This window comes from Bos grunniens, chromosome 18, assembly GCF_055505025.1.
Source record: "Bos grunniens cultivar Pamir isolate PY7600 chromosome 18, Bosgru_T2T1.0, whole genome shotgun sequence".
NCBI classification, from domain to species: domain Eukaryota; kingdom Metazoa; phylum Chordata; class Mammalia; order Artiodactyla; family Bovidae; genus Bos; species Bos grunniens.
In genome coordinates this window covers 43,126,995-43,140,190 of record NC_141182.1, presented here as the reverse complement: position 1 = coordinate 43,140,190, position 13,196 = coordinate 43,126,995, and the positions used below count along the sequence as shown (strand labels likewise).

The following is a 13,196-nucleotide window of genomic DNA, read 5'->3' as shown; positions in this document are numbered from 1 at the left end:
ACTGCAATACCTTATACAAAGAAGATGTCTTTGGGTCCTCTGAACCAAAGAGATTTAGAATGCGGGGAGAAGATGTGTCTGGTCTCCGTGTTTGGCAAAGCACGAGGTCAAGGTGAGAACTCACAGAGACAGAACCATCCTGGTCTGTATAGTCTTACTGAAACGCAGCAGCTGTGCTGACAGTATCCACTCAAATCTTTAGGCTGTCTGAGTATCATCATTTTGAATATGCAACAGGATTCAACATCAGGGAGATGCACAGAGCTGTTTGTAATGTTGGCCAAGATGGCTGACTGGCCTGTTATCTATTCATGGCTAACGAACAAGGCTTCTTTCCCCTTCCTGGGCTATCATCAAAATACTTCAATGATATACAGTTCACAAAGGTTTAAAACGTCAACAATCCTAAACTGCTTGGTGGGGACTTACAAGGTTCTACTTGCTTCAGCCAAAAGTTATTACTGAGAGCCTACTACGTGCTGGGCTGATATGATACCCTGTCTTCAAGCAGCTTACTGGTTGACAGACTCAGCTCCCACCACTGGCAAACACTTCAAAACAAACCCGTAACTAGTCCACCACATACTGACGCCTGCCTTTTGTGGGCCTGCAGCTGTGCTGGAAATGGAACACCTCAGACGCGGCAGGACAGTGGTAAACACGCCTCTCCCCTCTGACAGCACCTGCTGCCCCTGCCGCCCCGCTGGCTACGGTCCCCAAGGCAACTGCAGCCTCACCAGGAGAGCAGGTCATGCCACATGACCGCTTAGAGGAGGTGAGGCTCATTCAACTGTGACAAGATTTTCATGTTTGGCCTCATTAGTAAAAGAGTCAGAAAGTTTAAAAGAAATGTAATCCGTCTCAACTGCAGGTGCTACAATCCTCCGGATTCTTAAAGAGTCTTTCACTAAAGGTTCTTGGTTTCATTTTCAGCAAAATACAAGCACCCTAATGCCTATGAAATGGATTTAGATATAATAATTTCTTTGAAAACGACTGACTTCCAAGCATACTAAAGATGCTGTTTATTCACGGGGTTGTTTGACTTGGTTTTATGTGCTAGCCCTGTGGTAAATCTGGGACATTTAACTGCTCCCTTAAATATTTAATTTTACCCATAAAGCAAATGCAGAAGTAAAACAAGCAAAGTGAAACAAAATGAAAAAAAATCACACGTTTTCTAAACTTTAAAAACCTAGGTTTGCAGTATTTTATGTTTTCTGTGGTAAGCTCAGTGGGCGAAGGGAGCAGGGGTTCTTTGTCTTGACTTAAAATATGCAGCGTGACAGATGGAACGATGGGTATTCTTCCTTCACGGACACTTCTGCTGACACAGTCTGTGGTCTGTGTCTAAAATAGCTAATGTGCTTTTAACCATTGAATGACACTTCTCTATTATAGAAAAACAAAGCAATTTTTACCAATGTTTGAACAAATGATGTATAAAATGAAAGAATAATTTGTTTTTATAGCTCTCTGCCAAGCTCCATAGCAGGCTGCCCAACCTGCAAACAATTTATTCTGTAAGAAATGTCACTAAATAATGACAAGGACTCACAGGTCAAATGGATTTACATTATATAATTTAAATGTCATTCTAGGAAGACCTGATGGCATTTTTGAACAAATAATCTCATTTATTTTTGAAGCTCTAAGCTTCAACAAGTTAATTACTGTTGAACTAATGGGTAAACTGAGCATTATAATATAACGTGTGAACATTTGCTTTATCTACACTTCAAAAATTTATAGAATTATGCAAATGCCACAAAATGATTCATTAAATATAAAAGAGGCTTATTGGCATTTAAGGTCTGAACTTAACCTACATCATATTTAAAATATACTGTAATTCTTTCTGCTTTGATTGTGAAGGAAGTCTGGTCCATTTTTTCAGGCCCATTGAGAAAATATTGCACATGCAGTCTTCATCACTGGAAAGAAACTATTTCTAGAGAAAATCTCCTATAGCCAAGTAGGTAAAATGTCACACCTCAAAACAGTCTATCTGAATTGCACAGTGTCCAAGAAATGTCTCAGGAGCCAAAAATGAAACACTCTAAGGATACAAAGGAACAAGGAATGAACTACCAATTGCTGTGAGATTTGGCCTTGAAGTAAATGTGCTTTCTAGTCACACACAAAATTTATAAAAGTTCCACCTGGGTTCTGCTGAAAGAGATACTAGAAAGTAAAACAAAAAAGCCAGGTTTTTAATTTTCGTATTCAGGAAGAACATCATTAGCAAAAAGGGGTTAATGTGAACACATACACTTAAATCTACTGGAAAATAGGGCATGCTGCACCTCAGTATAACACGGAAGGTAGGCAACCAGCCCCATGAACACACAGTTGGGGCTGTGGAAGGCATGGAGAGATGACGTCCTAGTTCTCACAGGGAAGACGCTGGGGGCCAGACTGCAACAAAAGGTCCTCACTGATTAAAGAAGAATTTAATCTTCAAGCATCAAGCCCTAGCATCAAGTACATGAGGCAGACTGGGAGATGGTGGTAGCTTCTTCTGAACACTTTGCACAAGGGTTGCCCCTGCTGAAATAGAGTCATTTGTCTTTCTGAGTTTCTTCAGGTCACTGTTTCTTGTTCTGACTCATTCTAGAGGCTGAGCAGCCATCCTGCAAGGGAAGCTGTGCCCTGACCCCAAAAGATGCTGTCATGACCACCCTGACAAAGGACAGATGTGAGCATATCACTCTGGCTACCTGAGAACAGAAGCAGACAGAATGGAGAGGAGGCGTCTCTCAGTAACAGTGCTGGGTGGGACCAGAGGCCCAGCTGCTGCCTTCAGGCAATTCCAAACAGGCTTTCAGATACACTCCACGAATCCTTAGCCCACAGCCTTTCCTCCAGCACAGCTCAGACCCAGTAATGTCACGAACACTGTGTGATTAGTCAAGGTAGTAGAGTCAAAGTAGAAGGTCATATTTTACATTTAAAAGCAGAAGAAATCAGGACAGGTTAAATGAATAATAAAGTGTATTTGCTTGTGTTTGGAAATGAAATCTAGACTAGAGCTGATTTAAATGTTGATTTAAACAAATGCATTTTGTGTCTAAACAGACCCTATTTTGACATACATTCATCATCACTTAAGCTTATTTCACAAACATGCCTAGCAGCTATTTTTGCAAAAACAATAATTTAGATTTGAAGACTTTGAAGGGAAAACAGGCAAGATTAGATCACAATGGAACCATTTTTAGGGGAACAATACAAATCCTTCAGTTGCTGAGATCTATAAAAAGTGAAAAGAATAAGTCTACATACAGGGAGAAGAACTGTTAGTAGAAGGAGAATGTAAGAACAAAGCCCACTTTCCCAAATGCAGACTAAAAGATTATCTTCTTTACACATGGAATAAACTCTCATCCATAATTTTTCAGAACCAGAAATGTTATTTTAAATAACCTCTGTGAGCGAAAGCATGAAAATAAAGGCATTACAATAAGTATATCCAGTCTGACACAGCCAAAGATAACTCCGCTAGAATAAAACCTTAATGACATTACAATTAATTCCTAAAAGACCGGGAAGTGGAGGTGGGATGTTTCTAATGCCAATCCAAGTAGATCCAGAAGGTGTGCCACCTCCAGGACTGTACCAGAGTGGGCACCCTACACCACTCCTACCAGTGGTGCAATCTGAAAAACAGAAAACATCAGCCTCACCTTCAGATGCACATGTTAGAAATTTTCAGTTGACTATAGCTAATGCAAAAGTAATTAGCTTTTCTTTATAGGAATAAGCCTTTTTTTTCTTACACAATAAATACTGAAGGAATTATTGTCTGCCATGATGTAAAGTTAAATAAATAAATAAAGATAAAGCACTGCTTCATACTCTCAGCACTGGAAATATATGAAAAATTATACTCACTGCATCTAGTCAAATCCAGTCCAACATTGGGACCAAAGCCACATATATATTTTAGATACAAATCTCTATAAAATCCATGTATTGTACTCAAGAGGCCCAAGCTATCAAACATTTACCATCGCTTAACACACAAGCAGTGCTAAGCTGTACTGGTTAGTGAACATCAGCCACGAGCAAGTGCCAACATGGCTACTGAAATTCTAAGTGATGGAGACAGTACAGCCGATGCTTTCAGAATACGTCACATAAGATTTGCAACATCTATTTATGTGGAAATAATTACACTGCTGCGTTTTGGTTATAAAATAGGGAAATACAACATTACAGGGCACAGGAATGCTGCTTGGAGTAAAAGAGTTAATTTTTGCTGGTGGGAGGTGGGTTTCATTAACAAAACTTTGAAAAACATGAATCTCATTCTGCTGCTGAATGCTGAGGGGAAGCAACTGTGCAGGCAAAAATAAAAACCAATATAACATGGAAGCATTATGATGTTCGAGGAAGGAAAAGCTCTAGCTTTTGTATTTTAAATTTTCTCTAGGCCTAGTCTTGGGCAATATGATCAGTTAAAATGAAGTCTGCACTGAGCTAGTATGACTCTACTGAACTGTATTTTTTTTACCGTATAATTTTAAAATGATTAACAAGGAAAGAATACTTTATATGTCAGTATTAATAGAAAATTTGAATGCTATTAAAGTGAAAGAAATGCTAAAGATAATACTGGCAGAGAACATAAAACTTGATTTCCACTGCTGTCACTGCTCTGACACATCTTCCGATTCTTTTCCCCTCTCTATACTGGTACTTTCCCTTCTTCACGGGACTGTGGTTAGAGAGAACATTTCTTGAATGGAAAGAAATTATTTTCAAGTATAGAGTTTTAAAGAAAACACTTGAGAATGAATGTATCTTCATAATTAGATTCAGAAAAAAAAAAAAAAAGACCAAAAACCAAATGAGGCCTGCAGTGACTCTTAAAAAGGCACTTTAATTTTTAAAGGTTAAAAAAAAAATCCTCTTACTTAATCCAGTTCATCAGCTCCACTGTATCTGGATCATAGAATTCTCTCAACTCGGAGAGTTCATCCATCATTCCTGGCCAGAACTGAAATTAAAAACAAAACTAAACAAAAACAAAATCCACCCCCAGGCCCACAGCTATCACTAAAATTAAAGTGAAAAAGGAGAAACTGCATATAACTTCTGAACTAAGTAAACCCAGTAACTGGAATAGAACTCCTTCCCCTCCTTACACTTCTAAGTGTAAAGTGAGACAAAATCTGAGAAAAGTTCCCCAAATCATTTTGAGCTGCAGCTAATTAGAAGTACTGGTGTTGCCAACTGTAAAAACTGAGCTTTTATTTTACACTAACAAAAATGCTGTTGTATGTGTGTTAATATCTAGTAAAACATTAATTTGGATATGATAGGAGTGGCAACCATGAGAAAGTTCACAGGATATGAGAAAAATGTGACTAACTAACTCCATGTATTTATCTTTAAATGCAGAATGTACCCTTTGAATACAGAATCTCATTGTACCCTCACAACTCTTCAGGGAGAAAGATGACGCAGAAGGCATCATTACCATGAATATCTGTTCTTCATTTTTCTGGTTTAGAGACCTTGGCTCAGAGAGATAGATAACCTGACTTGCTCAGATCAGACTGGCAGAGTCACAACTGGAAACTTTTCATTCTGTGCTATGGTGAGTATATTGTTTGTACTAAAATCTGGACAAATGGTTTGATGAATATTAATATAATTACAGGTACAAAGGGAGAGAAGAATATTTGAAAGAAGGGTGGTCCAGGAAAACCTGGTACATATGAGTACTATCTTTATGCCATGGTGCCTCCTACTCAACTGGAGTTACTTAAGCTATGAAAATATAATGCAAAAATACATGCTGAATCCACTGCTTTTATATTATAACTTGTCTAATTCAACAATTAATTAAATGTTCATTGTTTTATCAAATGGCAGTTACCTAAGAAGACTTGATCATCTAAATACATGTTAGGATGAACTACAGAACTCAAGACCTATATTGAAACAGAAGCCCAATAATAATGTATCTATACTTCATTAATGTAAATAGAAATTTTCTGTTTAAGAACCATTAACTAGAACCAAAGTGGCACCTGACTGGTCTGTGGCTGTTTTTTAAATCCCCATCACTTTCTTATCTTCTTATCATCTCATCTCATCTTTGGCCATTTTTACTGCTCATTCATATCTGGTCTCCAGGGTGGGTAAATCAGGAAAATTGTTGGTGATGGAAAATCAGGTGTCTGCACTACTAATCCTAGGTTTCAGAAGAAATGTAATAAAAATTACTGATTAAATGATGACGTTTGTAAGATTTCAATTACCCATTGTCCCTATTAATTTTGATAATAATAGAATACCAACTTTTAAATGATATTTTAATTATTTTGGTATAAAACATTTTGAAACCTGTGAATCAATGATTATCAGATTTTTTTCCTAGTTTGAAAGTTGCTGTTGTTAATTCTGAAAATGTTATAATCTAATAACACAGTCTTACGGCAAACGTCTTAAACGCTGTGTGAAAAAATGCCTAATTAACTAAATGCTGTTGGCTAAATGATCAGCAGTAGTTTGTATGAGACTTCAGATATCCAAATAAGTGAATTAACATGAGGGCAATGATTTTATTAAACTCTTGATTTTTGAGTGGAGACTAGTACATACTTTTCCCTTTAAAAGAGGATTATCCTAAGCAGACATAGAGCAAAATAGGTATTATTAACAAGAAAATTTGAAATCCTCATTACAAGTGCTATGTAAATAAACTTAAATCAGACTTTGAAATATTAGTTCCTATTTCTTACAGATAAATCTGTTCAATAGTTGGAAAACATTCAGTTTCAGGCTAACTGCTAATATGCATAAAATCGTTATTGTCTTTGTGATTTTGTATTTTACACGTTCTGAGAAGCTGAACTATGTAAATGAAACTATACAGTGAAAGCTGGATGCATCAGATTTCTCCTGAAGTCCAATACTGAGAGAGACCTGGCCACCTGCCTTGGAAAGGATTCTTCAGAATTACTACTATCTGTCCTGTGTGTGTGTGTGTGTGTGTGTCTGTGTGCGTGCACACGCTCACACATACACACACACACACACACATTCAGTCGTGTCCGACTCTTTGCAACCCTCTGGACTGCAGCCCACCAGGCTCCTCTGTCCATGGGATTTTCTGGGCAAGAATACTGGAGTGGGTTGCCATTTCCTCCTCTCCAGGGGATCTTCCTGACCCAGGGATTGTACCCACGCCTCTTGCGCCTCCTGCATTAGCAGGATTCTTTACCACTGCGCCACCTGGGAAGCCCACTAACTGTCTTACTCAGGATACATCTACAAAGACTTCCTAAGGAAGTGATGGCCTTTTCAGTGCTATCATTGGTTCTTCTCTGGCAATGGTTCTCAAGAGGGGTGGTGTCGGGGGATTCTGCCACGCCGGTAAGGGGACGTTTTGCAGTGTCTACAAATGTTTTTATTTTTGACAGTCAGACCTGGAGGTTGGTGCTATTAGCATGTAGTGGGTAGAAGGTAGGGATGCTGCCAAGTGTCCTAGAACGCTCAGGACAGCCCTTAAGTCAAAGAATTATCCGGACAAAGTGCCCACGGTGCTGCCGCTGAGAAGCCATCCTACAGGGGTTTCTTAAGCATGGGGGTGCAGTAGCACCACCGGGGAGGGCTGGTTAAACCTGGATCCCTGGACCCCACTCCCAGAGCTCCTGATGCGGTGGGTCTAGAGTAGGACCCAAACATCCGTGATTCTAACAAGTTCCCACGTGATGCTGATGCTGCCTGTTTATTTCTTCTATTATGTCCTTCCTCAATTTTGTCCAGAACAAGAGACTTTAGTCCTCAAGTAGCTTTTAAAAAAAATCAACAAATGTTCAAATAAATATTTGAGACATCAAGGAACTCAGCCACACACAGAACAGTGGGAGAAAAGACTGCTGGGGTGTGTGTCCTTAGTGGTGAGTCAAGGATGAAGGTGAGCTGAATCTTTTCTGTGCTCTATGTCTGAGAATCAATGTGTAAAGATAAAGTTACCTCCTTCATCAACACACTTATACTCTGCTTAATCCTTAGTTGTTGCTTTCCAGATGTTTTTAAGAAGTTTCATTTACTTACAGTAGAGCAATAAAATTCCCAGAGGCATGGCGACAGAAATGATCTAGTTCTATGTTTACCAGTATCTGGGAATTGGCACAGTGGTCTGCCTATAATAGCAAATGTTTTGGTAGACAGGAATATGATAGAACATAATTTTTTGAAATAGTTACAACAGAACTGTTCAATACAGTGATTATCAGACACTTATTCTTAGCCTAAAAACTTTGCTTCAAAAAAATCTTACATGAAAATACAAGCAAATAAACTCAGAAGCTGAGCTGGTAAAGCTGATCTTTTCTGTGGGAGAGTCTCCCCACATCCCACCACCTTCTTTAGCTACCCTCCTAAATCAGAAGCTATACACAGGAGAGTTTGAAATCTACTGTTCTAAAGTCTGAAGAAAAAAACCCTAAACTTAAAATATATATGTTTTTTTTTCCTTTTAAGAGAGGGTAAGAGCTCAATTGGATAAAACCATTCAAGTTCCCTGCCGAGGTAACAATTCAAGTCTCTAAATTTCAAAGATGTGAAAACACAGACTCATGGTTTTTATGGGGGAGTCTCAGAACTGAAACACAGTTAATGCTGTTTCAGAAATCAGTCAACTGAGAATATGAAGAATTTCTTTACTTCCTGCTGAAACTGAAGAACAGATCACAAAGCTAATCTTAGACTGTATTTATATGTGCTCGGTCTTCTTACACAGATGATTTTAAGCATCTAATAAAATGTGTAGGTTAAAGTAAGATGCATTTTAAGATCTTACTCTATCAAAAGCAGGTAATGGGGAAAACTAATTTTTCTCAAAATGGGTCTGAAAACATCTTTATTTTCAGAGTTTGTATCAGCTGAATAGTAAGTCAGAACCAAAATTAATTAGAATAATTAAACTGTAGTATTTTTTGCTGTAATGTTTTTATCTGTTAACCCCCTTTTTGGGAAGTAGATTGCTTTTCCTATCAATGTCAATTGCCATAAGAAACTAAGCAGATACCTGCAAACCACTCTACTTGCCAATGACACTAAAGTACACTGAGTCAAAGCAATTATTCTGCTAAATAAAGACAAGAATGAGGACAATTAGTCTTACCTTATAGCACAGATACAGCAGTATTAATATCGGTATTGAATATCGCATTATACATATCTATATAAGAAAGACATTATTTAGATTACAAGTATTTGGAATACTTTTACTTTATATTTTTGCTTTGTAAATACATTATTTTTTAAAAAATATATATATATAATCTAACAGGGCATGAATCTCCAATAGGTGAAAAAAACTGAGTCAATCATTTGTAAGGTATTTGTAGCTTCCACCATATTGCCACCTAGTGAGTTTATAGGGCAGAACAACCCAGAACTGCACTTATGGGCTATTAATCATTACCATATTCTTATTAGTAATTATATACATATTATATATTATAGTAATTAACAATAATAATAGTGATAACTCTAGATAATGGGATTACTGGTAATTTTTAATATTCCTTTTTGTGCTTTTCAGTATTTCCAAATTCTGTATTATGAACATATCGAACTATGAAAAAAAAATTAGAAAATAAAACTAAAATTAAGCAAAAAATCATTTTAAAATAATTCCTTATAATGCAGGGAACCCAAAGCTGGTCCTCTGTGATAACCTGGAGGGATGGGATGGAGGGGGGAGGTGGGAGGGGGGGGTTCAGGAGGGAGGGGACACATGTATACCTGTGGCCAATTCATGTATAGCAGTGGCCATCACAATATTGTAAAGTGATTATCCTCCAACTAAAATAAATAAATTAAAAAAAATTATAATATATCAATTATTTTAGTTTTAAAGTTTAGTATCCATTTTATCAAACTGATACTTGGACAACTCTTGGGAAAACAGAATTGATAATGAAAGAAATACTGAAAGTCATAAAAATGAAATGGAAAAAGAGATAGCACTGACCCTCTTTGGGTTATAAAGATGGATCAACTTCAGAAGTAACTCCCATATTTCAGGGCTGCATAAGCCAAATGACGCAAATACACACATATGGGACGTCCAGAGGTACTTCATTCTGTAAGAAACAGGCAGGCAAAGGTCAACAGCGCCAACTGTGCAGAAGCCGGAGACAGCTGTCAAGGCGGCTGTATCATTTGTGATCACTATATTATTTGTGATCATAGAACTTACTAAAACTATGCAGAAACCAACTGCCAAGGGGTTAGTTATTAATTCCATTGCCTTTTGAGAACCATCATATAAGTAAAAATAGAGGAATATTTGGTAATTAGAACTGGTTTTAAATGGTATTTTGTACTGGGAGAAGACAGTAAATAAGGGTATTTTTATGGGAACCATAATCATTAAAGAAGATGATTGTCAGTTTCCAAATTACATTGCTAAACTATGTCAGGTAAAGAGTGGTCATAAAAAAATAAATAGATAAGACAAAAATACCTCATTGTACTCAATGCCAAGAATCCAAACAGAATTGTGTGTATTAAATTGTAGGCAGTGTCTGGTTTCAGGCCAATTGTGTACTTTCCCATTTTACACATGGACTGCTGATTGGCAGAATCACTGGATAAAACAGCACATATACAAAATTAGTACTTAATTTTAATTCAGCTAAATCTTTGTTAAAGAAGAAGATACAAGAAAGCTATGCCTTCATATATTTAGAAACGTTTTATTTCCCTAAAATAAACTGAATCAGCTCTGATCAATTTTGAATTTGTTTATGAGGCCAAAATTGTCATACTATAAATATATTATTAGAGTACTTAAAACTGCATAAATTTCATTTTAATTTAAGCAAAACCTTAAAGTCCTTCAATCCCTTCAATTATAAGAGACAGCAAAAAATTTTGGAATCATTGAAACTATAAGAGATCTTCAGAGGTGTTGTAGTACTCATATTTTTCTAGTTTTTACAAATAAGAAGTAAAACTGTATCCATAAACTTGGAATTCAGTAGTTTTATGAATCAATGATCACATTCTTAACCTATCACCGTATCTCATTACATATATCTAACATGATTTTTAAAATCAAATATGGCTACATTAAAATGATTGTTGTACCCATAAAATTAACAATAATCCTTTAACATCACCTAACATCCAGTTCATGTTCTAGTGTCTTTGTTACAACAGCTTTTTTCAGGTAGTTTCTTTGAATCAGGATCCAAAGCTTTCATATTGCATTTCAGTAATGTCTCTTAAATTATCTTTCAATCAACAGAATTACTCCCCCCTCCCAACTTTTTAAGGGCACTGACTTGTTGAAGAAAATGTATCATTTGTCCTATAACTATCCCCACCTTCAGGATTTGGTTGACTGTCTCCTTGTGGTGCCATTTAATATAATTCTCTATTCTCATACTTTTGATAAACTTTGAACTAGATCTGCTGCTGCTGCTAAGTCGCTTCAGTCGTGTCCGACTCTGTGAGACCCCATAGACGGCAGCCCACCAGGCTCCCCTGTCCCTGGGATTCTCCAGGCAAGAACACTGGAGTGGGTTGCCATTTCCTTCTCCAATGCATGAAAGTGAAAAGTGAAAGTGAAGTCACTCAGTCGTGTCTGACTCTTAGCGATCCCATGGACTGCAGCCTACCAGGCTCCTCTGTCAATGGGATTTTCCAGGCAAGAGTACTGGAGTGGGGTGCCACTGCCTTCTCCTAACTAGATCTAGAGGTTAATCATCAGGGTCAAGTTCATTTATTTTGGTAAGCACACTTCATGAGGGTACAACGTATTCCATACTGCATCAAGTTGGAAAGCATGTACTGTCTGGTTATTCCTACTCGAGTGATACTGAGATGGACGAGTGCGTTCAGATTTGCACAATTTGTTGTCAAGGGGGAAAGGAAACAACAAGTAATGGCTGCCTGTTTAGGATAAAAATACTTCTTCCAGTAAGGCTCCACTTATCCTTCATACAAATCCAGTAGACTGGGATATGTACAATGCTTCTGTATAACTGCTGACCTATTATTTCCTGGAATTCTCTTTTCACAACTCTAGATACATAAGAAAATGAAAATGATACTCAATGATAATTTTCACCACTGGTGATATTCTTTACCTAAGCGTTTTGTATCACAACCCAAACTCTGGCTTCCATTGACACTAAAAGATGACTCCAGACAAGAACATACACTTTCATCCTCCCTTAATACTTGCGAGAATTCTGCAACACCTCTCCCAGTCCCTGCAACTGAGCCAGAACGCTCAATTAATTCTGTGAATATAGAACAGGGTGCCCCTTTCAGTTATATACTGCACACTAATGTAGATGTGCTGTATAAACGTAATAGTATCATCCTTCCTAGCACCAGAAGGCAGGAATACTTTAAATACTTGGCATTGATAGTATATCCTTCAAATTACTTAGACATTAATTCACATTAAGACGCTGTAATTCTTAAGAGACTTTAATTAATGTAGTGCTTTCCTCTAATCAAGTCCTAATATCCCTACCTGGTAGATGAAGATGCTCTAAAATCTTTATCTATAATCATATACCAAATCAGCTTCCAGGGACGGCTCATAGATTCACACTGAGCATGGCAGACATTTTCACACAACACTGCAGGCCCACTGAACTTCCTGCTTTGCATGCAGTCTAGAGTCCTGTCGACACTTGATGTGTCTGGAATAATATTAAATTACACTGTCTAGAATAATTTCCATCTATTTTCACAGGGCTAAATTTTTATCTTGGGCTCAGTATAAAAAGAACACTTCTGAAAGATACTAAAATAGTTTATAGTCAATGAAATATCTTCATGGTTCAATGTTGCTTCACTCTTAATAATCATAAAACACCTCAGCTGAGCTGGGCTCACTGTAATGACTTTCTCCCAGCCAGTTCTTGGTGGCTGTGAATCAGCTCACCAGCACCTTAATTGGCAAGGTAACTACACAGAAAAAGGGCTTCCTTCTGGGCTTCATTACATTTTCACAAATGACAGTAGCTTCAACTTCTTACACTTAATTTTCTTTCAATTTAACATGGATAGTAAATGCAAAAATCTCCATCAGCTTGATAGGTAGGTATTCCATAAGGTTTTAAAAAGTCTTCATACTCCCTGACTTTTTCTTTTAAGTAGGTTAGCAGATTGCTAAGTTTTAAAAACTGTCAATTAATACCTTA

General features: G+C 37.3%; 1 protein-coding gene across 8 annotated transcripts in view; it reads right to left on the bottom strand.

Annotated features, from left to right (window-relative positions):
* Positions 1 to 13,196, bottom strand: part of DPY19L3 (dpy-19 like C-mannosyltransferase 3) — a 75,265-nt gene that overhangs the window by 10,502 nt on the left and 51,567 nt on the right. For 6 of the 8 annotated variants that reach the window (XM_086351710.1, XM_086351712.1, XM_086351709.1 and 3 more), the window contains 4 exons: positions 10,496 to 10,618; positions 10,001 to 10,112; positions 9,146 to 9,202; positions 4,920 to 5,002 (listed from right to left, as the gene is read on the bottom strand). In XM_086351710.1, coding sequence (XP_086207836.1) covers positions 4,920 to 5,002; positions 9,146 to 9,202; positions 10,001 to 10,112; positions 10,496 to 10,618 — 375 coding nt within the window. Of the gene's footprint in view, positions 1 to 4,919; positions 5,003 to 6,041; positions 6,206 to 9,145; positions 9,203 to 10,000; positions 10,113 to 10,495; positions 10,619 to 13,196 lie in introns of all 8 variants that reach the window. The other 2 variants (XR_015145733.1, XR_015145734.1) reach the window with 2 other exon arrangements.